A 22,459-nucleotide genomic window follows, 5' to 3' on the forward strand; every position below is an offset into this window, starting at 1 on the left:
TGATCTTACCGTAAACAAAGTTTATAACGAACACGCTTATAGCAAATGTAATGAACTTACATTTTAGTCCTGGCCATTTGCTGTATATATGCTGTATATATGCTGTATGTATGCTGTATGTATGCTGTATATATGCTGTATGTATGCTGTATATATGCTGTATATATGCTGTATGTATGCTGTATATATGCTCTATGTATGCTGTATACATGCTGTATGTATGCTGTATGTATGCTGTATATATGCTGTATGTATGCTGTATATATGCTGTATGTATGCTGTATATATATGCTGTATGTATGCTGTATGTATGCTGTATATATGCTGTATATATGCTGTATGTATGCTGCTGTATGTATGCTGTATGTATGCTGTATATATGCTGTATGTATGCTGTATATATATGCTGTATGTATGCTGTATGTATGCTGTATATATATGCTGTATATATGCTGTATGTATGCTGTATATATATGCTGTATGTATGCTGTATGTATGCTGTATATATGCTGTATATATGCTGTATGTATGCTGCTGTATGTATGCTGTATGTATGCTGTATATATGCTGTATGTATGCTGTATATATATGCTGTATGTATGCTGTATGTATGCTGTATATATGCTGTATATATGCTGCTGTATGTATGCTGTATGTATGCTGTATATATGCTGTATGTATGCTGTATATATGCTGTATATATGCTGTATGTATGCTGTATATATATGCTGTATGTATGCTGTATGTATGCTGTATGTATGCTGTATGTATGCTGTATATATGCTGTATATATGCTGTATGTATGCTGTATATATGCTGTATGTATGCTGTATGTATGCTGTATATATGCTGTATATATGCTGTATATATGCTGCTGTATGTATGCTGTATGTATGCTGTATGTATGCTGTATATATATGCTGTATGTATGCTGTATGTATGCTGTATATATGCTGTATATATGCTGTATATATGCTGCTGTATGTATGCTGTATGTGTGCTGTATGTATGCTGTATATGTGCTGTATGTATGCTGTATGTGTGCTGTATATATGCTGCTGTATGTATGCTGTATGTATGCTGTATATATGCTGTATATATGCTGTATGTATGCTGTATGTATGCTGTATATATGCTGTATATATGCTGTATGTATGCTGTATGTATGCTGTATATATATGCTGTATGTATGCTGTATGTATGCTGTATGTATGCTGTATATATGCTGTATGTATGCTGTATGTATGCTGTATATATGCTGTATGTATGCTGTATGTATGCTGTATATATATGCTGTATGTATGCTGTATGTATGCTGTATATATGCTGTATATATGCTGCTGTATGTATGCTGTATGCGTGCTGTATGTATGCTGTATATGTGCTGTATGTATGCTGTATGTGTGCTGTATATATGCTGCTGTATGTATGCTGTATGTATGCTGTATATATGCTGTATGTATGCTGTATATATGCTGTATATATGCTGTATGTTTGCTGTATGTATGCTGTATATATGCTGTATATATGCTGCTGTATGTATGCTGTATGTATGCTGTATGTATGCTGTATATGTGCTGTATGTTTGCTGTATATTTGCTGTATGTATGCTGTATATATGCTGTATATATGCTGTATATATGCTGTATATGTGTTGTATGTATGCTGTATGTATGCTGTATATATGCTGTATATATGCTGTATGTTTGCTGTATGTATGCTGTATATATGCTGCTGTATGTATGCTGTATATATGCTGTATGTATGCTGTATGAATGCTGTATGTATGCTGTATGTATGCTGTATATATGCTGTATATGTGCTGTATGTATGCTGTATGTATGCTGTATGTATGCTGTATATATGCTGTATGTATGCTGTATATATGCTGTATATATGCTGTATGTATGCTGTATATATGCTGTATGTATGCTGTATGTATGCTGTATACATGCTGTATGTATGCTGTATGTATGCTGTATATATGCTGTATGTATGCTGTATATATGCTGTATATATGCTGTATATATGCTGTATGTATGCTGTATATATGCTGTATATATGCTGTATATATGCTGTATATATGCTGCTGTATGTATGCTGTATATATGCTGTATGTATGCTGTATGAATGCTGTATGTATGCTGTATATATGCTGTATATATGCTGTATATGTGCTGTATATATGCTGTATGTATGCTGTATGTATGCTGTATGTATGCTGTATATATATGCTGTATATATGCTGTATGTATGCTGTATATATGCTGTATATATGCTGTATATATGCTGCTGTATGTATGCTGTATGTATGCTGTATATATGCTGTATGTATGCTGTATATATGCTGTATGTATGCTGTATATATATGCTGTATTATGCTGTATGTATGCTGTATATATGCTGTATATATGCTGTATATATGCTGCTGTATGTATGCTGTATATATGCTGTATGTATGCTGTATTAGTGCTGTATGTATGCTGTATATATGCTGTATATGTGCTGTATATATGCTGTATGTATGCTGTATGTATGCTGTATGTATGCTGTATATATGCTGTATGTATGCTGTATATATGCTGTATATATGCTGTATGTATGCTGTATATATGCTGTATGTATGCTGTATGTATCCTGTATACATGCTGTATGTATGCTGTATGTATGCTGTATATATGCTGTATGTATGCTGTATATATGCTGTATATATGCTGTATGTATGCTGTATGTATGCTGTATATATATGCTGTATGTATGCTGTATGTATGCTGTATATATGCTGTATATATGCTGTATATATGCTGCTGTATGTATGCTGTATGTGTGCTGTATATATGCTGTATATGTGCTGTATGTATGCTGTATGTGTGCTGTATATATGCTGCTGTATGTATGCTGTATGTATGCTGTATATATGCTGTATGTATGCTGTATGTATGCTGTATATATGCTGTATATATGCTGTATGTTTGCTGTATGTATGCTGTATATATGCTGTATGTATGCTGTATGTATGCTGTATGTATGCTGTATATGTGCTGTATGTTTGCTGTATATTTGCTGTATGTATGCTGTATATATGCTGTATATATGCTGTATATGTGTTGTATGTATGCTGTATATATGCTGTATATATGCTGCTGTATGTATGCTGTATGTATGCTGTATGTATGCTGTATATATGCTGTATGTATGCTGTATGTATGCTGTATATATGCTGTATGTATGCTGTATGAATGCTGTATGTATGCTGTATATATGCTGTATATATGCTGTATATGTGTTGTATGTATGCTGTATGTATGCTGTATGTATGCTGTATATATGCTGTATATATGCTGTATATGTGTTGTATGTATGCTGTATGTATGCTGTATATATGCTGTATATGTGTTGTATGTATGTTGTATGTATGCTGTATGTATGCTGTATGTATGTTGTATGTATGTTGTATGTATGCTGTATGTATGCTGTATGTATGTTGTGTGTATGCTGTATGTATGCTGTATATATGCTGTATATATGCTGTATGTTTGCTGTATGTATGCTGTATGTATGCTGTATATATGCTGCTGTATGTATGCTGTATGTATGCTGTATGTATGCTGTATATATGCTGTATATATGCTGTATGTATGCTGTATGAATGCTGTATGTATGCTGTATGTATGCTGTATATATGCTGTATATATGCTGTATATGTGCTGTATGTATGCTGTATGTATGCTGTATATATGCTGCTGTATGTATGCTGTATGTATGCTGTATGAATGCTGTATGTATGCTGTATGTATGCTGTATGTATGCTGTATATATGCTGTATATGTGCTGTATGTATGCTGTATGTATGCTGTATATATGCTGCTGTATGTATGCTGTATGTATGCTGTATGAATGCTGTATGTATGCTGTATGTATGCTGTATATATGCTGTATATATGCTGTATATGTGTTGTATGTATGCTGTATGTATGCTGTATATATGCTGTATATATGCTGTATGTATGCTGTATGTATGCTGTATATATGCTGTATGTATGCTGTATGTATGCTGTATATATGCTGTATGTATGCTGTATATATGCTGTATATATGCTTACAATCAACTTTGGTCATAGTAACTAAAATTTGTGATCCCTTCGAGTTGATGACCCTAGTTTAATGAATTTGATGTTTAATTAATTTGATGAATATGACACGTTCATGGCTTTCTTCCAAATGTAGGACATCTTATAAAGTCAAGAAATTTAGCACATGAGGGAGTTGTGTCATTTATGATAAGTTATAAACATTTATTTAACTCTTTCAACACCGTAGGCCAGTATACCGGCCAAGAAGCATCGAGTCCCCAGACACTGCAGGCCGGTTATCCGGCCAAGCAGTAGTCACGTCAAAATAGTATATATTTTTATGGACCTACCTGTAATATCATTCATTTATTAAATCTATCACATTTCACAATGTCTGAAATACCTTCTTCATTTCAATTTATCATTTTTTATCGATAAATTAAAAAATTATTCACTATTTCCCGCGATGTTATTGAAAATATAATTCTCGGACACACATTTCGACAACGGGTCCACATCGAACATGTCAAAGAGCAGAGTAAAGACGTTTTAAACAAATCTTTAAATATATTATTCAAAGTACTAAATAAAATCAACAAAAATATATATCTAAAAGTAATCAAACTTACATCTAAGTTATTATTTCCATCTTTTTGTGTGATCGCGTGTAATGTAAGTCAAATGACATAGATCTCGGCTTTCGTCGCCTTGAATTCTCGGCTCGGACACGATGTTTAATGCAAAAATATATGCATGAAAAATCTTTGTCACAGCTCGTAACCTAGCACGATGCATTCATGAAGTTCCATATTTTTAATATATATCGTCATTATCTGCTTAAAACGTTCAGAATAACACGATTTAACAAAAATGTTTCGTCAACTTCTGAAATTTATCAAACAGGAGCTTGGTAACACAGCTGTAATTTGATTGGCTGCCTTAGGTCACGTCCTCAAAATTGACCAATCACGAAACTTGTAGCAGATTTCCGCAAGAAAGCGTCATTAGAAACCAATTTTAATCCAATGAAATCGCTTGTTATAAACTACGTAAAAAAAAAAAGGCGATGTTCCCAGCGTGTAGATGACGGAATAACCTTTCCAGCGATGTGCCGAAAATCGTCAAGTTTTCGCTTCCTTGGTCCTGAATCTGGATGTTAACAACGTGTTAGCTTACATTTTTTATTTACAATGAACTTAATTAAGTTGTAAATGCATTATTTTAAATAATGTGATAAACATAACTTTCATATTTATAAACCATAGGATCAGACCTTTCAAATGATGTGTAACATGTAGTAGCAAATATATTTTACAAGCAGATATTTTCTTTGATAAATGTTGGCTTCATCTATCACACAAGAGTCTCTGGGAACTCAGTGTCCCAGCAGTAAACACTTCTGGTTGACTGGTGTTGAAAGAGTTAAGAAAAATTGTGTCATTGCCTGAACATAAAATTTAGATAAGGAAATGTGATTTTGCTTCAAGGCTGATTGTTAATATGGTTTTTAAATTTTGTTGATTTTGATTGCTTGTGAAGAAAGCACTGTTTATGTGACATTATAATTATAATAACAATTGTTACAACAAATTGAAGATGACATCTTGTCACAGAAGATTTTATGTGATTTTGAACCATAGGTGAACTTAGTGTCTCCTCATGTGATTGTCATTATTATGAACAACTTATTCATTATTTGTAAATGTGGATTAGCAAACCTATGAATATATGTTAAAAACGTAATTGTGATTGCTGGTAATTGCATTGATTACAAAAAGTGGTTCAGAGCTTGACCCCCTCCTTCCCTCAGGCTCAACGACTGACGCAGTGCCCAATGGCTATCCTGACCAAGGCTGCTCCGATCCTGCGAGTGGAACACTTCATCGACATCATGCCTGTAGCGTGGGAGTTGCTCCTTGAGTCTGACCAGGAACTAGCTGCAGCTGCAGGTGAGTGGAACACTTCATCGACATCATGCCTGTAGCATGGGAGTTGCTCCTTGAGTCTGACCAGGAACTAGCTGCAGCTGCAGGTGAGTGGAACACTTCATCGACATCATGCCTGTAGCATGGGAGCTGCTGCTTGAGTCTGACCAGGAACTAGCTTCAGGTGAGTGGAACTCTTTATTGACATTATGCCTGTAGTGTGGGAGTTCCTCCTTGAGTCTGACCAGGAACTAGCTGCTGGTGAGTGGAACACTTCATCGACATCATGCCTGTAGCATGGGAGTTGCTCCTTGAGTCTGACCAGGAACTAGCTACAGGTGAGTGGAACACTTCATCGACATCATGCCTGTAGCATGAGAGTTGCTCCTTGAGTCTGACCAGGAACTAGCTGCAGCTGCAGGTGAGTGGAACACTTCATTGACATTATGCCTGTAGTGTGGGAGTTGCTCCTTGAGTCTGACCAGGAACTAGCTACAGGTGAGTGGAACTCTTCATTGACATTATGCCTGTAGTGTGGGAGCTGCTCCTTGAGTCTGACCAGGAACTAGCTGCAGCTGCAGGTGAGTGGAACACTTCATCGACATCAAGCCTGTAGCGTGGGAGCTGCTCCTTGAGTCTGACAAGGAACCAGCTGCAGGTGAGTTGAACACTTCATTGACATCATGCTTGTAGTGTGGGAGTTGCTCCTTGAGTCTGACCAGGAACTAGCTGCAGCTGCAGGTGAGTGGAACACTTCGTTGACATCATGCCTGTAGTGTGGGAGCTGCTCCTTGAGTCTGACAAGGAACCAGCTGCAGGTGAGTTGAACACTTCATTGACATCATGCTTGTAGTGTGGGAGTTGCTCCTTGAGTCTGACCAGGAACTAGCTGCAGCTGCAGGTGAGTGGAACACTTCGTTGACATCATGCCTGTAGTGTGGGAGCTGCTCCTTGAGTCTGACAAGGAACCAGCTGCAGGTGAGTTGAACACTTCATTGACATCATGCTTGTAGTGTGGGAGTTGCTCCTTGAGTCTGACCAGGAACTAGCTGCAGCTGCAGGTGAGTGGAACACTTCATCGACATCAAGCCTGTAGCGTGGGAGCTGCTCCTTGAGTCTGACAAGGAACCAGCTGCAGCTGCAGGTGTGTGGAACACTTCATCGACATCAAGCCTGTAGCGTGGGAGCTGCTCCTTGAGTCTGACCAGGAAATAGCTGCAGGTGAGTGGGTCAGAGGGATTACTCAATGCCACAGACACATTCTGGGACTGGAGAATAGAAAGGTATGAGATGGTCCAAATCAATGTTTGAAACGATCTGCTCTCTATGATGTTGTAGATCATATTGTCAGCTTGTGATATTGAGTGTTATCGGATCTTGTTTCAAGCACGGGTTACTGGGGACCTGTCATACCGAGTCTTTCCTGGACCCCCATAAAGGAGTAGCTACATGAATCGCTCCTTTTCAAGAGCCTGTTTGCAAATGGACAAGGTTTCAAATTTCTAGACTTGTGATTAATTTGGCGAGTGAACTCTGTCGTGATGATTGCGTTTGTGTTGTAGCCACAGTGTTCCTGCTCTCGTCCGCCAAGTCCCCAGACAAGGCTCGCAACATGATCGTGAAGGAGCTGCAGCATGAAGAGACGGGTCAGAGGATCAACGCTGTACTCAGGTACGTTGAGCTTGTCGAGGGCTTGTTTGTTGTTTAACGCCACACTCAGCAATATTCCAGCTATATAAGGGCAGTCTGTAAATATTCGAGTCTGGACCAGACAATCCAGTGATTGATATCATGAGCATCGATCCACACAATTGGTATACGATGACATGCATCAACCAAGTCAGCGACCCTGACGACCCGATCCCGTTAGTCGCCTCTCACAACAGTCATGTGTGCTTGTGTGTGTGTACTAGTCCAGACTTATGCCACTTTCATTGTGCTAGCCCACTGAGATACCATGCCTCAGTTTAACATGGATACACCACTCAGACTCACTTTACTAACTCTGAGCCAACCAGTGCTTGTTTTATCCCCTTAATGCTTAGCACCAGGCAGGGAAACAAGTACCATCTTTTAACATCTTTTGTCGTGACACTGTAGGGGATGCTATTCGAGCATTGTTTTCAACAATCTGTTTGGATTTACCTTTAATGTTTTTATGTTACAGATTTGGTGCTTTATGGAGATACAGGTACCAAGTTTGGCCACGAATGGAAGAGGGCGCCAATAATTTGTTTAAGGTAGGATGTTTGTTTATGATACTGCTATGTCCACTTGTCAATAACCTCTGTAGCTCAAGACTAACAGGATTGGGTGGTCAGGTTATCTGACTTGGTTGATTCATGTCATCATATCCCAATTGCGTGGATCGATGCTCATGATGTCAATCACTGGATTGTCTGGTCCAGACTCGATCATTTGCAGACCACCGTCATATAGCTGCAATATTGCTGAGTGGGGCATTAAACAACAAACAAAAACAAACAAACAAACAAAATTAACTTGATTTGAAAATCAAATGTTTGAAAGTTGATTACAGGTTCTGGTTGTAATTTTTACCAGAGATAAACAGAAGAAACTCCTATCATATCCTCTTGCATTTTTAGAATTGTGAGTCTGTGCTGAAGTATGGAAGTCTTAGCGCTAAGATTATTTGTGGAATGCATCCCAGCATGATATAGCTGTTATAAACTGGAATACTTAACTGGCTTGAAACCCCGCCACACTGCCTGACTGGTGTGTTTGTAAGCAAGGATTAAATTCTACCTAAATAATATCCCGGGGGAAGTTTTACTCTAGAGTATGGTATAGGATAGGATTAAACACACTGGTAATGGTTCAAATTCACTTGGGAGAATCATCCTGACACCTGAGAATTTCAACCCCGGGATTAAAAATAGGGTAGGATAATATTGACTCTTACATGTGCAGGTGCCACCCCCCAGTATTGACTTCACCTTGCCGTCGCCAACCATCGGCCTCCCCAAACTGACGGTGGTCGATCCACCATGGATGCCGCACTTCAAGGCCAAGATTGAAGAAGTTACCCTCAACCTTGAAGACACGGTAATATTCACCCTAATGGTGTTAGTGCTACAGCAATAAAACAATTATCTTGGCATTACTCGACGGATGACAAAGTAGACACAACTACTTCATTATTGTAAAGGCTGCATTTCGGTATAGATCCTTATAAGGCTGCTTGACAATGGTATAAGGATCTAGACCGAAATGGCTGCTTGACAACGGCATAAGGATCTATACCAAAATGTCGCCTTTATGGTAAATAAAGAAGTTTTTATCCATAAATTTTTCTATCAGTTTGTCAAGACTGATACCCAAACCTTTCTGTGTTCACTAGCCCAAACGTTTCTGGCAAAGTGTTTTGTAGAGAGTTCATCCCAGGCAGTGTCATACCAAAAGACATTAAAAGATGGTACTTGTTGTTGCCCTGCCTGGCGCTAGGCATTAAGGGTCTAAAACAAGGACTGGTTGGCTCGGAATCAGTATACTGTGTCTGAGTGTGGTATTTATGTTAAACAGAGGCATGGTTTCTCAGTGGGCTAGCACTAATAAAATCGGCATTAGTCCGGACAAGTACAAGCAGACACACACGCACACATCCGTGCATGCATAATGCTATTTAGGTGCAATAATCTTGGCCGCAACGTAAAACCCCATTTTATCTCACCTCACCTGATGGCGTTTGTAGTTGTCCATGCACTCCACAACCAACAGACTTGATCTATATACAGGCCGCATGATAAAGTTTAAAATTGTACCTGCAGCATTGTACAAAACTCACACTCACCCCCACTAATTTCTATTACAGAAATCACTGGTAACTACGACGACGACAAGACGCAAACAACAGCAAGAAATGATTCGCCGAGCTCTTCAGGCTGAGGAGGAGAGAAAGCGAGTTGGGCGCGAGAACTTCCCCATGACAACGATTCCTGTGTGTCAGTTGGCGGCGTTTGAGCCGGCACTCCACCATGCATCAGAAGACCACGAAGAAGGTATTCTCTAGACTAGATGTAGGCAGCACACGTGTAGGGCTAGAGGACTGTATTTGTACTTGTTGTCAAAAGTGTTAACACTATTCAAGAAACTTGTCATGCTTATCTTTAGTCTTTCAAAACATTGTTTTCTATATTGTTCCAAATTCATGTATTATGTGCTTTGCAACAAGAAAATAAGTTTATGGTTGGTAAATATATTTTGAAAAAGTATTTTGTAAACATGCTTTCTTGGACTATTTCATTCCTACAGAATACTTTTCACCTTTTTGTATTATTATTTACTAATTCTATTAACTGCTGAACTGTTACATAAAGTTTCAGTATTATGAAAAGCTATGAAAAAAGTACTTTGAAAAACTGAAAAAAAGTACAATGTACTACGAAAAACTATGAAAAAGAGTACTGTTTGCTGTTAAAAGATGAAAAAGGACTATGTTCTATGAAACGATAAAGGTTCTCTTCCTACAGTGAAGAGAAGGGTGATTCAGGTGTTTAAGAAAGAATTTGAGAGGAAGTGTTTTTGCATAATGTTAACAGGTTTGACAGCAGTATTCCTAGTTTGACTGACATTGTTGTATAATCCAGTATTCCTTTCAGACAAGAGAATCCTGAGCATGAAATAAAACACCTGGCCCAACCCTCCCCATTCAAGTTGCTTGTTACGTTAAATATAAATTAGTTGAAAAGTTTATAAATTATAAAGTTTTCTAAAAAATACAATATCAGTTCACATCAAAAGTCAGACTGACAGCTTCAATTCCAAATTCCCCCGCCTTCTCTGCGCTAGTGCATTGCTCCTTCACTGTTGTTGGTGTGGGCAAGCTGAAAGTGTGTGCCTGGAATACGTAACCATGACGATCTGTACTCTTGGGATTGAATCTTTAAGTGTCCTGTTATTCCAGTTTTCTATTGGCACCAACTTTAAAGAACTTGTTTGATTACTGTGATCAATAGCAGGGTTGAATATTTACAAACCTCATTTTGAATCTGGGCAGTAGGGGTTAAATTAATCTGTGTGGTTTCATGCCACTGTGAACAATATTTCAGTAATGTCATTGCATCCTAGTGATAAGTGGGTCCATATGTCATTCTAAAGACATGGGTTTTATTTCCCGCAGGGTACAATATTTGAAGCCTATTTTTGTGTGCCTCATGGTGATATTGGTTGAATATTGCAAAAAGCAATGTCAAACTCCTATTTTGGAATTTCACCCTGAGATAATTTGACAACATCTCTCAATGCTGAAATGAAACTGGTGCAGGAACATTCATGACTTTGAGTACAAGCATGTTGTCTGGTTGCCTGGAAACAGTGCTGCCCCGTTGGCTTGTCTAGTTATGATGATTATGAACTGATGATGATATTGTTCTCACTTCAAGACTCTGTAATGGTAGCTTGATGCTTTTCTTAAATAAGCCAACACAGATATATTTTCTTGTTTTTTTGGGTGACCCAAATCTATTTTCTCGTTTTATAAACAAGCATACATTTTTTTTAAACTTTTACAAAATGTGCGATAGAAATGCTGTGTTTGTTGGAAGATATGGTTATATAATGGAAGTAAGTTGAAACTAGGATGTATCTTTCCGATGGCAGTTCAGATCCAATATATTTGTAGGTTTCCTTGAGCTTGCCCTATATTTTGGAGAATTGTAAACGCAAGACAATATTGCATTTGATTAAAAGAATGCTTGTTTTCCAAATTGTTTTTTATTTTAACTTGTAGTTGTTAGAGATTTTTCTGAGGTAAATGAAACAAGCTCTCTGAAAGTCATAGCCATTATTGCCATTTTTAAAATAACATCCAAAGTTTGTTACATTAAATGTTCGGTTGACCATAGTCATTCTTATGTCAATATTGGCCTACATCTCTATAACAAGTGAAACATGTCTGCCATGATTGACAATGTACAACATTCTATAAGGTTACTGTGTTTAAAGGAAACCCATTACTGAGTTTTGAAGTAAAACGTCATGTGTCTCGTGTACCTAAGAAGCTAGCCTTGCAGAGCTTGTGTGTTCCTGTATTGAACTCTCTCCCTCAATAGTATTGGATCTAGATATTAAGCAGACAATTCCTCGATTTTAATTCCAATTTAGTCTGTTAATCCAATTTCCTTTTCATAGTTTTAAATAAAGGAGAAATCCACTCTTTGCATGATTGTGGTGGTAGTTATTAGCTATTGGCTCCTGTAATGTGTTTTATTTCCACTCTGTATTATGGCTAGATGTTGAATTCTGCATGCAACATGAAAACGTCCAATTTTTTGCCTGATGTCGATAGAAAAAACAGCTTAATTGTTTGCATGTCCTTGAAATGTAAAATGAATTAAAAGCATTCTCTACTTTCATCATGTAAAATATATATACCTTTAACCAAGTTTTTATTTAATACCATAATTATTATCAGTGTTTTTGCAATTTCATTCATGACTAATTGTTATTTTCAGTACGTCTCAAGTGTCTGCATATATCTAATACTCTAGTCCAGTGTTATTGAGGGAAATATTGTGTTTTCCCAATGTGATTCCTACTTATATATAAGTATTTTATTAATAATGCCACATTATGCAATGATAAAAACTATTTTATTAGAACATTTGGGCCCGCAAATCATTGCATAGTGTATTCTGCCACAAGTCTTATGTATAATATATTAGAATGAGCTAACATTACAAATATGTATTTTGTTAATTTTATACATGAGACTTGTTGTACTGTATATATTACATTAATCTATTTGCCATTACCCATGTGATAATCACCTGTCATTGGCCGTCCTGACACAGGAATACTCCCACACCCGAAAAAAATTTATCAGAATATCTTTTTTAAGTAAGACAAGATCAGTTTGGAAAAGACACAGATCACTTGTTTCAATATATTTTGTCACGTACCTTTCTTCAAACTGAAACTTACTTGCTCGTCCAAAGCTTGAGTCCATGAAACTATCTTACTGGTTAAAAGTGTATTTTAAAAAACTAAAATTGATTGAAAATCATTCTAAGCAACACATTTTTGGCTGTATTTATGTAAATTGGTTGTGTATTTTGGGCACGATTTATTTTTATCAGAAATAATAATAAATTGAAATGGTTACATGCTTGTATAAATTAACAAATTGATGTTCGGAGCAATTACATTATTAATTTAAGTAGATGTGTGTGTGTGAGGATTCCTTGTCCACCTTCCAGTACCTGTACCTAATAATCTTTTGTCCACCAACGAGTGTCAATCATTTTGAACATTTCGGAAGAATCCTTTTGTCCAGGAAGAGTTGTCTCCCTTAAGTTTGTGAGATTCCTTACAAACACAGTGGAAACAGATTATTAAACATGTCATTCCAGAATAAACCTTAAAAGATTTGAAAAAGTAAAGCACTTGTTGGCTGGGCCGTGTTGATCACCTGTAGGCTTTTGTAATGCACTGCTTTTTGCCACTAGCTACGCAGGAGGAAAACTTGGTAAACATGGCCGCCAGACGGGTGTCCCTAGCGCCAGTCAATCGAGCTAATATCCAAAGTCGTAGCATGTCATGGAGAAATGGTAGCTTGCACTGGGGACGTCTTGGCTACGAAGGTACAACTCTACACATTGTTGTCCATCTAGACTTGGGAACAGCTCTCGTACATTCATTGGAAGCTTTTGTCTGTTAGGTGAAAGATGACAAATTAATTTAATGATCTAATTTTGTGTATTTTTTGGGTAGACTTTGCAGAAAATGACATGTATTTATAGAATATGTGCTGGGTAGAGCAGGGATGGGTATTGGAGGTTAAAAGTGTATCACAATATTTTGCAATACACAAGGCCGTATTGCGATACGTATCACGATATATTGTATAATTATAAATTTTGCATTCAGCAACAATTTGACATATTAAGGTATGAATTGAAGTTCATAAAACAAAACAAGATGCTGGTACAACATTATGTTTACACAATCAATAAATATGCAACCATCTTGCAGCCCCGAGTGCATGCTGCGGAGCAGTGAAGACATCTGGCAAGAAAATAACATCAAAAAATTGCTGTTTGACATCACCTGCTATATTGTACTTGAAAAGGTGATATTGTGATATGAAACGTGGAAAAACTAAACCTCAATATGCCGATATACCGATTATAATGCACACCCTTAGTAAAAAGTTGGAAACAGTGTTGTAAATTTTTAAAGTGATAGTTGATTTCTTTGGCTTGACACAGAATTAAGGTACATAATTTGTATAGTAGGACAAATTTATATGGAAATATAACAGCACAGTAAAATAATAACAGTACAATAAAAAATGAAACAATTGAAAGTCTTATAAAAATATTATTACTGCTTCCTGCTTATGGGGTTAATTTCAGGATTGCTTTTCAAGGTATCTAAGCAAGGGGAATAACCACTGTTGGTTGACACTAAGTGGAGATAACTCCTTGACACTAAGTGGAGATAACTCCTTCATGACAGTCATCTTTCACATTAACAAACTGTTCAGCTTACATTTGTGACTTCAACTGTTTCTAATGGGAAGACAATCTTCCAGTTCTCTTGTAGCATTACAATACCATGTCTTTTGCATCATACGGAGATGCTTGATTGTGTCTGCCTCGTCAGCGTGCACCTTTCTGACATGCCGCACGGTTTGCCCGACTCTTGCTGTATACTACCGCACTAACAACTATCTATCATCCTTGTATCCTCATCACTACTCCAACTTTAACAATCTGTTGTCAACAATATTATCTTATTTATTGCTGTATATTAATATTGCTTTTGAAAAATGTAATTATATATTCTGAAGAATTTCACTCTTTGCATCTATAATTCCTGTTTTTTCACTTATGATTCCTGATGCCAATCTACTTATTGTCTCAAAAGCTTAGTTTATAATTGTCTTTGTGGAGAATGTATAGTTTGAAGTGTTATATTTTATATCACTTTATCTTTAACTTGGAGTTGTACAAAATACAGATAACATGTTTATTCTTTTGGGAGTTAAATAACATGTTTATTCACATGGGAGTTAAATAACATGTTTATTCACTCGGGAGTTAAATAACATGTTTATTCACTTGGCACATAAATAGCTTGGGAAATCAATTTCATTTCCTCAGATTAAACAGCATTTCATCACCAAATGCATGATAAATGTGAGGTTTTAGTTGAAATATGTTTTGCGGAAATGCCATCGGCCATGATAAGAGTTAAGCAAGCCTGATGATGCACCTTGAAGCACTGTAATGTTGGCATAGCTCTGAATGATGCAGTCTGCAGTCTGCAGTCTGCCGTATGCTGGTAGGTGTGGGATATAAAAGATACTCAACGTCACATGACCGTTGCCATTGCATTTTCATCAGTATTAACTTGACTTTCCTTTCAGTCACAGCTCTTGCACCAAACATGTAGTAATCTTTATCCTCATAAATCACACTTTGTGCTCACTTCGTTTTCTAGCTTACAATCACTCAGTACTTTTTTCTATCTGAATATTTACCTGACATTGATGTATTCAGATGCAGAAGTTTGTATAAGGCAACTGTGTAAATCATTACGTTTTCATCAGATTAGTGTCAGTTCTACTTGATTACACAAAGGTGGATCCAGCATTTTTAAAAGAGAGGGTCCGATCCAGCATTTTTGAAAGGGAGGGGTCCGATCCAGCAATTTAAATAGGCAGGGGTCCAATCCAGCATTTTTAAAAGGGAGGGGTCCGATCCAGCATTTTTAATAGGCAGGGGTCCAATCCAGCATTTTTAAAAGGAGGGGTCCAATCCAGCATTTTTAAAAGGGAGGGGTCCAATCCAGCATTTTTAAAAGGGAGGGGTCCAATCCTGCAATTTTAATAGGGAGGGGTCCAATCCAGCATTTTTAAAAGGAGGGGTCCGATCCAGCAATTTTAATAGGCAGGGGTCCAATCCAGCATTTTTAAAAAGGAGGGGTCGGATCCAGCATTTTTAAAAGGCAGGGGTCCAATCCAGCATTTTTAAAAGGAGGGGTCCAATCCAGCATTTTTAAAAGGGAGGGGTCCAATCCAGCATTTATAAAAGGGAGGGGTCCAATCCAGCATTTTTAAAAAGGAGGGGTCCAATCCAGCATTTTTAAAAGGGAGGGGTCCAATCCAGCATTTTTAATAGGGAGGGGTCTGATCCAGCAATTTTAATAGGCAGGGGTCCAATCCAGCATTTTTAAAAAGGAGGGGTCCAATTCAGCATTTTTAATAGGGAGGGGTCTGATCCAGCAATTTTAATAGGCAGGGGTCCAAGCCAGCATTTTTAAAGGGAGGGGTCCAATTCAGCATTTTTAAAGGGAGGGGTCCAATCCAGCATTTTTAAAGGGAGGGGTCCAATACAGCATTTTTAGAGGGAGGAGTCCAATCCAGCATTTTCAAAAGGGAGGGGTCAAATACAGCATTTTCAAAAGGGAGGGGTCCAATCCAGCATTTTTAAAAAGGAGGGGTCCAATCCTGCATTTTTAAAAGGAGGGGTCCAATCCAGCATTTTTAAAAAGGAGGGGTCCAATCCTGCATTTTTAAAAGGGAGGGGTCCAATCCAGCATATTTAAAGGGAGGGGTCCAATCCAGCATATTTAAAGGGAGGGGTCCAATCCAGCATATTTAAAGGGAGGGGTCCGATCCAGCATATTTAAAGGGAGGGGTCTGATCCAGCAATTTTAATAGGCAGGGGTCCAATCCAGCATTTTTAAAAGGGAGGTGTCCAATCCAGCATATTTAAAGGGAGGGGTCCAATCCAGCATTTTTGAAGTGAGGAGCCCAATCCAGCATTTTTAAAAGTGAGGTGTCCAATACAGCATTTTCAAAAGGGAGGGGTCCAATACAGCATTTTCAAAAGGGAGGGGTCCAATCCAGCATTTTTAAAAGGGAGGGGTCCAATCCTGCATTTTGAAAAGGAGGGGTCCAATCCAGCATTTTTAAAAAGGAGGGGTCCAATCCTGCATTTTTAAAAGGGGCGTGTCCAATCCAGCAATTTTAATAGGCAGGGGTCCAATCCAGCTTTTTTAAAGGGAGGGGTCCAATTCAGCATTTTTAAAGGGAGGGGTCCAATCCAGCATTTTTAAAAGGGAGGGGTCCAATACAGCATTTTTAGAGGGAGGAGTCCAATCCAGCATTTTCAAAAGGGAGGGGTCCAATACAGCATTTTCAAAAGGGAGGGGTCCAATCCAGCATTTTTAAAAGCGAGGGGACCAATCCTTCATTTTTAAAAGGAGGGGTCCAATCCAGCATTTTTAAAAAGGAGGGGTCCAATCCTGCATTTTTAAAAGGGAGGGGTCCAATCCAGCATTTTTAATAGGGAGGGGTCTGATCCAGCAATTTTAAAGGGAGGGGTCTAATACAGCATTTTTAAAAGGGAGGGGTCCGATCCAGCAATTTTAAAAGGGAGGTGTCCAATCCAGCATATTTAAAGGGAGGGGTCCAATCCAGCATATTTAAAGGGAGGGGTCCAATCCAGCATATTTAAAGGGAGAGGTCCGATCCAGCATATTTAAAGGGAGGGGTCTGATCCAGCAATTTTAATAGGCAGGGGTCCAATCCAGCATTTTTAAAAGGGAGGGGTCCAATCCAGCATAGTTAAAGGGAGGGGTCCAATCCAGCATTTTTGAAGTGAGGAGCCCAATCCAGCATTTTTAAAAGTGAGGGGTCCAATTCAGCATTTTTAAAGGGAGGGGTCCAATCCAGCAATTTTAAAAGGGAGGGGTCCAAAATATCAAAAATCCTCTTTCAGTCAATTTTACAGCCTACAACATACTACATTTGGTTTTAAAAGCGGGGTGGGGTTGGGGGGGGGGGGGGGGGGGGGGGGGCGGGGTCCAAACCCCCTTGAGTCCCCCTCTGGATCCGCCTATGTTATTTCTTGGTAAATTAAAATATAGAATGTCATGGGAGTGAACAACTTTGGGTAATATATATTGCATCACATACTATTGCAATCTCATAACCCATTTTAGCTAACTCAAGCATGAGAGACAGGGGAGTTAATTTCTCCCTGCACTTCTGTAGGTCTATGTGCATAATGTTATGAATATTCAGTTATTTTGAATTATTTCGTTATTTATTCAATATTGGCCAGTGTGTCAAAATGTCTAAAAACAACCTTTAATTATGTGGTCAAGGCTGATTCAATTCAGTTACAAGAACAAATTCAAACTGTGTTTTGTAATATGAAAACAAGTTTTTTGATGATGTTTTCAAAATAACATCTGTAGCCAAGTTATAAAAAATATCTAGATTCATCAAATGCCATTGATGGCTTGAAGTGTGCACTGACCTCATGATGAAAATGCACTGATTTATACACAGGCCAAGAAGTATATTTATTAATTATCAACATTCTGTTAACAATGGTTAAGAAACAATGTAAGCTTGTCTTTGCAAGAAAAGTTCTGTAGATACCAATAAAAAAAATAAAATTAATATTGATAGTGTAGGATTTAGGTGCAAAAGGTCTTTTGTTTGTCCAGCAGTATGCATCAGTTAAAGAACACCCTGTGCTTCTGGTATTTTTGTCTGGATTTGGACAAAGCAAGGGCAGGTAACTCTAACCACAAACCAAGGTAACATGTATTTTTTGTCGGGTGCACTTATACAACACTTCTAAAGCCATTAAACATGACAAACAAAAGACTTTAAAGAAACAAAGATGTTCTTTTCAAATGTGATTACAAAGTATAGCAGGAGTTCCAGATGAAGGGGAGATAACTCACTGTGCCTCTCCACCCTCCCAGGTGAGGAAGACCGCATGGAACATCCTCATCACCTGCACATTGCACAGACATTCTTCCCATCATGCATCTGTGCTGCAGTACTTCCTATTCTGCACCTACTGGACGACCAGGATGTCAATGAAGATGGTATCTCAGGTACTCAAGTCTACCTTGGATTCTTCGGGCAAACTGATGTTTTTAATAGAATCGATGATGTTCACCAGGCAAATATATAATACATCTGTGAGAATCATGATAATGTATTAATTTGGTGAAATATTTTTCCTGAGAGTCGTGAAACTTATGGACACACTTTATGTTAATTAGTTTTGTGTGACATGTTTCAGTGATGTGTTCGTAGACAATGTGTGTGACATGTTTCAGTGGCGTGTTTGAAGACAATGTGTGTGACATGTTTCAGTGACGTGGTCGTAGACAATGTGTGTGACATGTTTCAGTGACGGAGGTGGCCAGCAAAGTGATCTGGGACTGTATAGTGGAGGATCCAGTGTTGTTCCTCCGACACTTCCTAGAGAAGCTCACTCACAAAGACAGACAGGTAGGGACAAAATCTGACTTTCAAATTTGTTAACTTTCATGCCACTACAGTAGTAATGCACTGGTATTCCTTGCATGATGTAACAGCTATTATAGGCATTACTTGGCCACAGGTTGTTTGTTGTTTAACGCCGCATTCAGCAATATTCCAGCCATATGACGGCGGTCTGTAAATAATCCAGTCTGGACTCGACAATCCAGTAATTGACATTATGAGCATCGATCCACGCAATTGGGATATGATGACATGCATCAACCAAGTCTGCAAGCCTGACCACCCGATTCCGTTAGTCGCCTTTTCCACGAAGCATAGTTGCCTTTTACAGGAAGTGTAAGCAAGGATTATATCCTACCTGAATATTATCCTGGGGGTAGTTTTACTCTAGAGTACCGTATAGGATAAGATTAAACACACTGGTATGGGTTCAAATTCATCCTCACACATCCACTGTTACTGCTTACTAAACCCCCAATCCTCCAGTCACTCAATCACCCACCCAACAATCACCCACCCAACAATCAAGCCACCCGATCAACCAGTCACACAATCACTTACCAAACAATCAAGCCACACAGACATTCAGTCACTCAATCACCCACCCGACAATCAAGCCACCCGATCAACCAGTCACTCAATCACATACTCAATAATCAAGCCACACAAACATTCAGTCACACAATTAACCACCCAACAATCAAGCCACACAAACATTTAGTCACACAATTAACCACCCAACAATCAAGCCACCCAATCAACCACCTACTCAATCATCCAGTCCAGCTTGGGATGTATACTCCCCAGGGAGCTGAGAATGATTGTTGAGTGCAAACTGCTACTGTGACTGGGGTAATAATAGCGCTTTGAGCATGCCTGTGTGGTGGGGAAATATGCTCACTAAATGGCATATTTTATTATTATTATCATTATGTCACTGTGTGGGAGCGTGTCTTATCTGTTCCTGTGTTCCTCCACTATTTGTTAACGTGTCTCATCTGTTCCTGTGTTCCTCCAATATTTGTGAACGTGTCTCATCTGTTCCTGTGTCCCTCCACTGTTTGTGAACGTGTCTCATCTGTTCCTGTGTTCCTCCACTGTTTGTGAACGTGTCTCATCTGTTCCTGTGTTCCTCCACTATTTGTGAACGTGTCTCATCTGTTCCTGTGTCCCTCCAATATTTGTGAACATGTCTCATCTGTTCCTGTGTTCCTCCACGGTTTGTGAACATGTCTCATCTGTTCCTGTGTTCCTCCACTGTTTGTGAACGTGTCTCATCTGTTCCTGTGTTCCTCCAATATTTGTGAACGTGTCTCATCTGTTCCTGTGTTCCTCCTCTATTTGTGAACATGTCTCATCTGTTCCTCCACTGTTTATGAACGCGTCTCATCTGTTCCTGTGTTCCTCCTCTATTTGTGAACATGTCTCATCTGTTCCTGTGTTCCTCCAATATTTGTGAACGTGTCTCATCTGTTCCTGTGTTCCTCCTCTATTTGTGAACATGTCTCATCTGTTCCTGTGTTCCTCCACGGTCTGTGAACGTGTCTCATCTGTTCCTGTGTTCCTCCACTGTTTGTGAACATGTCTCATCTGTTCCTGTGTTCCTCCACTATTTGTGAACATGTCTCATCTGTTCCTGTGTTCCTCCACTGTTTGTGAACGTGTCTCATCTGTTCCTGTGTTCCTCCACTGTTTGTGAACATGTCTCATCTGTTCCTGTGTTCCTCCACTATTTGTGAACATGTCTCATCTGTTCCTGTGTTCCTCCACTGTTTGTGAACGTGTCTCATCTGTTCCTGTGTCCCTCCACTGTTTGTGAACATGTCTCATCTGTTCCTGTGTTCCTCCACTTTTTGTGAAAGTGTCTCATCCCTTCCTGTGTAAGTGTCTCATCCCTTCCTGTGTAACTCCACTGTTTGTGAAAGCATCTCATCTGTTCCTGTGTTCCTCCACTATTTGTGAATGTGTCTCATCTGTTCCTGTGTTCCTCCAATATTTGTGAACGTGTCTCATCTGTTCCTGTGTCCCTCCACTATTTGTGAAAGCATCTCATCTGTTCCTCCACTATCTGTGAACATGTCTCATCTGTTCCTGTGTTCCTCCACGGTTTGTGAACGTGTCTCATCTGTTCCTGTGTTCCTCCACGGTTTGTGAACATGTCTCATCTGTTCCTGTGTTCCTCCACTGTTTGTGAACATGTCTCATCTGTTCCTGTGTTCCTCCACTGTTTCAGGAGGAGCTGATGTTCCTGCTGAGGAAGCTGGTGCTGTACATCCGCCAGCTGCCGGCCCAGACAGCCCACTCCCTCTTCAACTACCTGGTATGTGTCATATGTCTCAAGCCACATCAAGTCAATTCCAGACCTAATTTGAAAAAATGAGAATATTGAGGAAACTTTGTTTTATTGATTGACAACATCTTTTTCCTTTGCTCAAGAGAAGCATTGAGAAGAGTTTTTCTCTCTCTGAGTAACCAAATATGTTTATTAAAGCCTGTTTGATGGTTTTAAGGAATTGTAGAGCAAAATGCATACCAAGTTTATTATTTTTGGTGTTTGATATTAAGAATTTTAGCCAAATGGTCATTGCCATAATTCTGTTAAAAGTAAAGATTTAGGAAGTCATTAGAGATAGATAATGCTATATAAATTTCACATGAGCGAAAACAGAGAAAAATGTTTGACCCCATATCTCAAATGTTCTATGTGGTGTTATGTGTGATGTTCTATGGAAGGTCCACATGTCAGATCGGCTTCATGATGTTCTGTGTTATGTGGTTCTACATTTCAGTTCGGCCATGCAATGTTCTCTTTGGGTCTACATTTCAGATCGGCGACATAATGTTCTATGTGGTTCTACATGTCAGATCGGCTATGTGATGTTCTGTGTTATGTGGGTCTACATTTCAGATTGCCTACGTGATGTTCTATGTGATTCTACATTTCAGATCGGCTACGTGATGTTCTACGTGAGGTCTCCATGTGAGGGAGGACAAGAAGCCATTGCTGGTGCTCTCAGTCTGCTATGGATGGTAGGTTCTGCCTAGAAATAAGCCCACTGGGCAAACTGAAGGCTGTTCATGTTATGTATTGAATTAGCACCTTTGTACAGAAGAATTACGCATATATGCCAATACACCTACAGTTTCATTGTGGGAGGTTTCCTGATTGACACCGTGGG

At 38.6% G+C, this 22,459-nt stretch overlaps 1 protein-coding gene across 1 annotated transcript in view; it reads left to right on the forward strand.

The window, feature by feature from the left end:
• The window catches only part of LOC124151954 (protein unc-80 homolog), a 113,441-nt gene that overhangs the window by 43,219 nt on the left and 47,763 nt on the right, over positions 1-22,459 (forward strand). Inside the window, exons 20-29 of the mRNA XM_048389824.1 lie at positions 5,884-6,022; positions 7,561-7,669; positions 8,166-8,238; positions 8,930-9,064; positions 9,831-10,017; positions 13,465-13,599; positions 18,749-18,883; positions 19,186-19,286; positions 21,514-21,600; positions 22,227-22,310. Of these exons, the coding sequence (XP_048245781.1) occupies positions 5,884-6,022; positions 7,561-7,669; positions 8,166-8,238; positions 8,930-9,064; positions 9,831-10,017; positions 13,465-13,599; positions 18,749-18,883; positions 19,186-19,286; positions 21,514-21,600; positions 22,227-22,310 (1,185 nt within the window). The remainder of the gene's footprint in view (positions 1-5,883; positions 6,023-7,560; positions 7,670-8,165; positions 8,239-8,929; positions 9,065-9,830; positions 10,018-13,464; positions 13,600-18,748; positions 18,884-19,185; positions 19,287-21,513; positions 21,601-22,226; positions 22,311-22,459) is intronic.

This window comes from Haliotis rufescens, unplaced genomic scaffold (genome assembly GCF_023055435.1).
Source record: "Haliotis rufescens isolate VD_foot unplaced genomic scaffold, xgHalRufe1.0.p SCAF_8, whole genome shotgun sequence".
Lineage (NCBI taxonomy): Eukaryota > Metazoa > Mollusca > Gastropoda > Lepetellida > Haliotidae > Haliotis > Haliotis rufescens.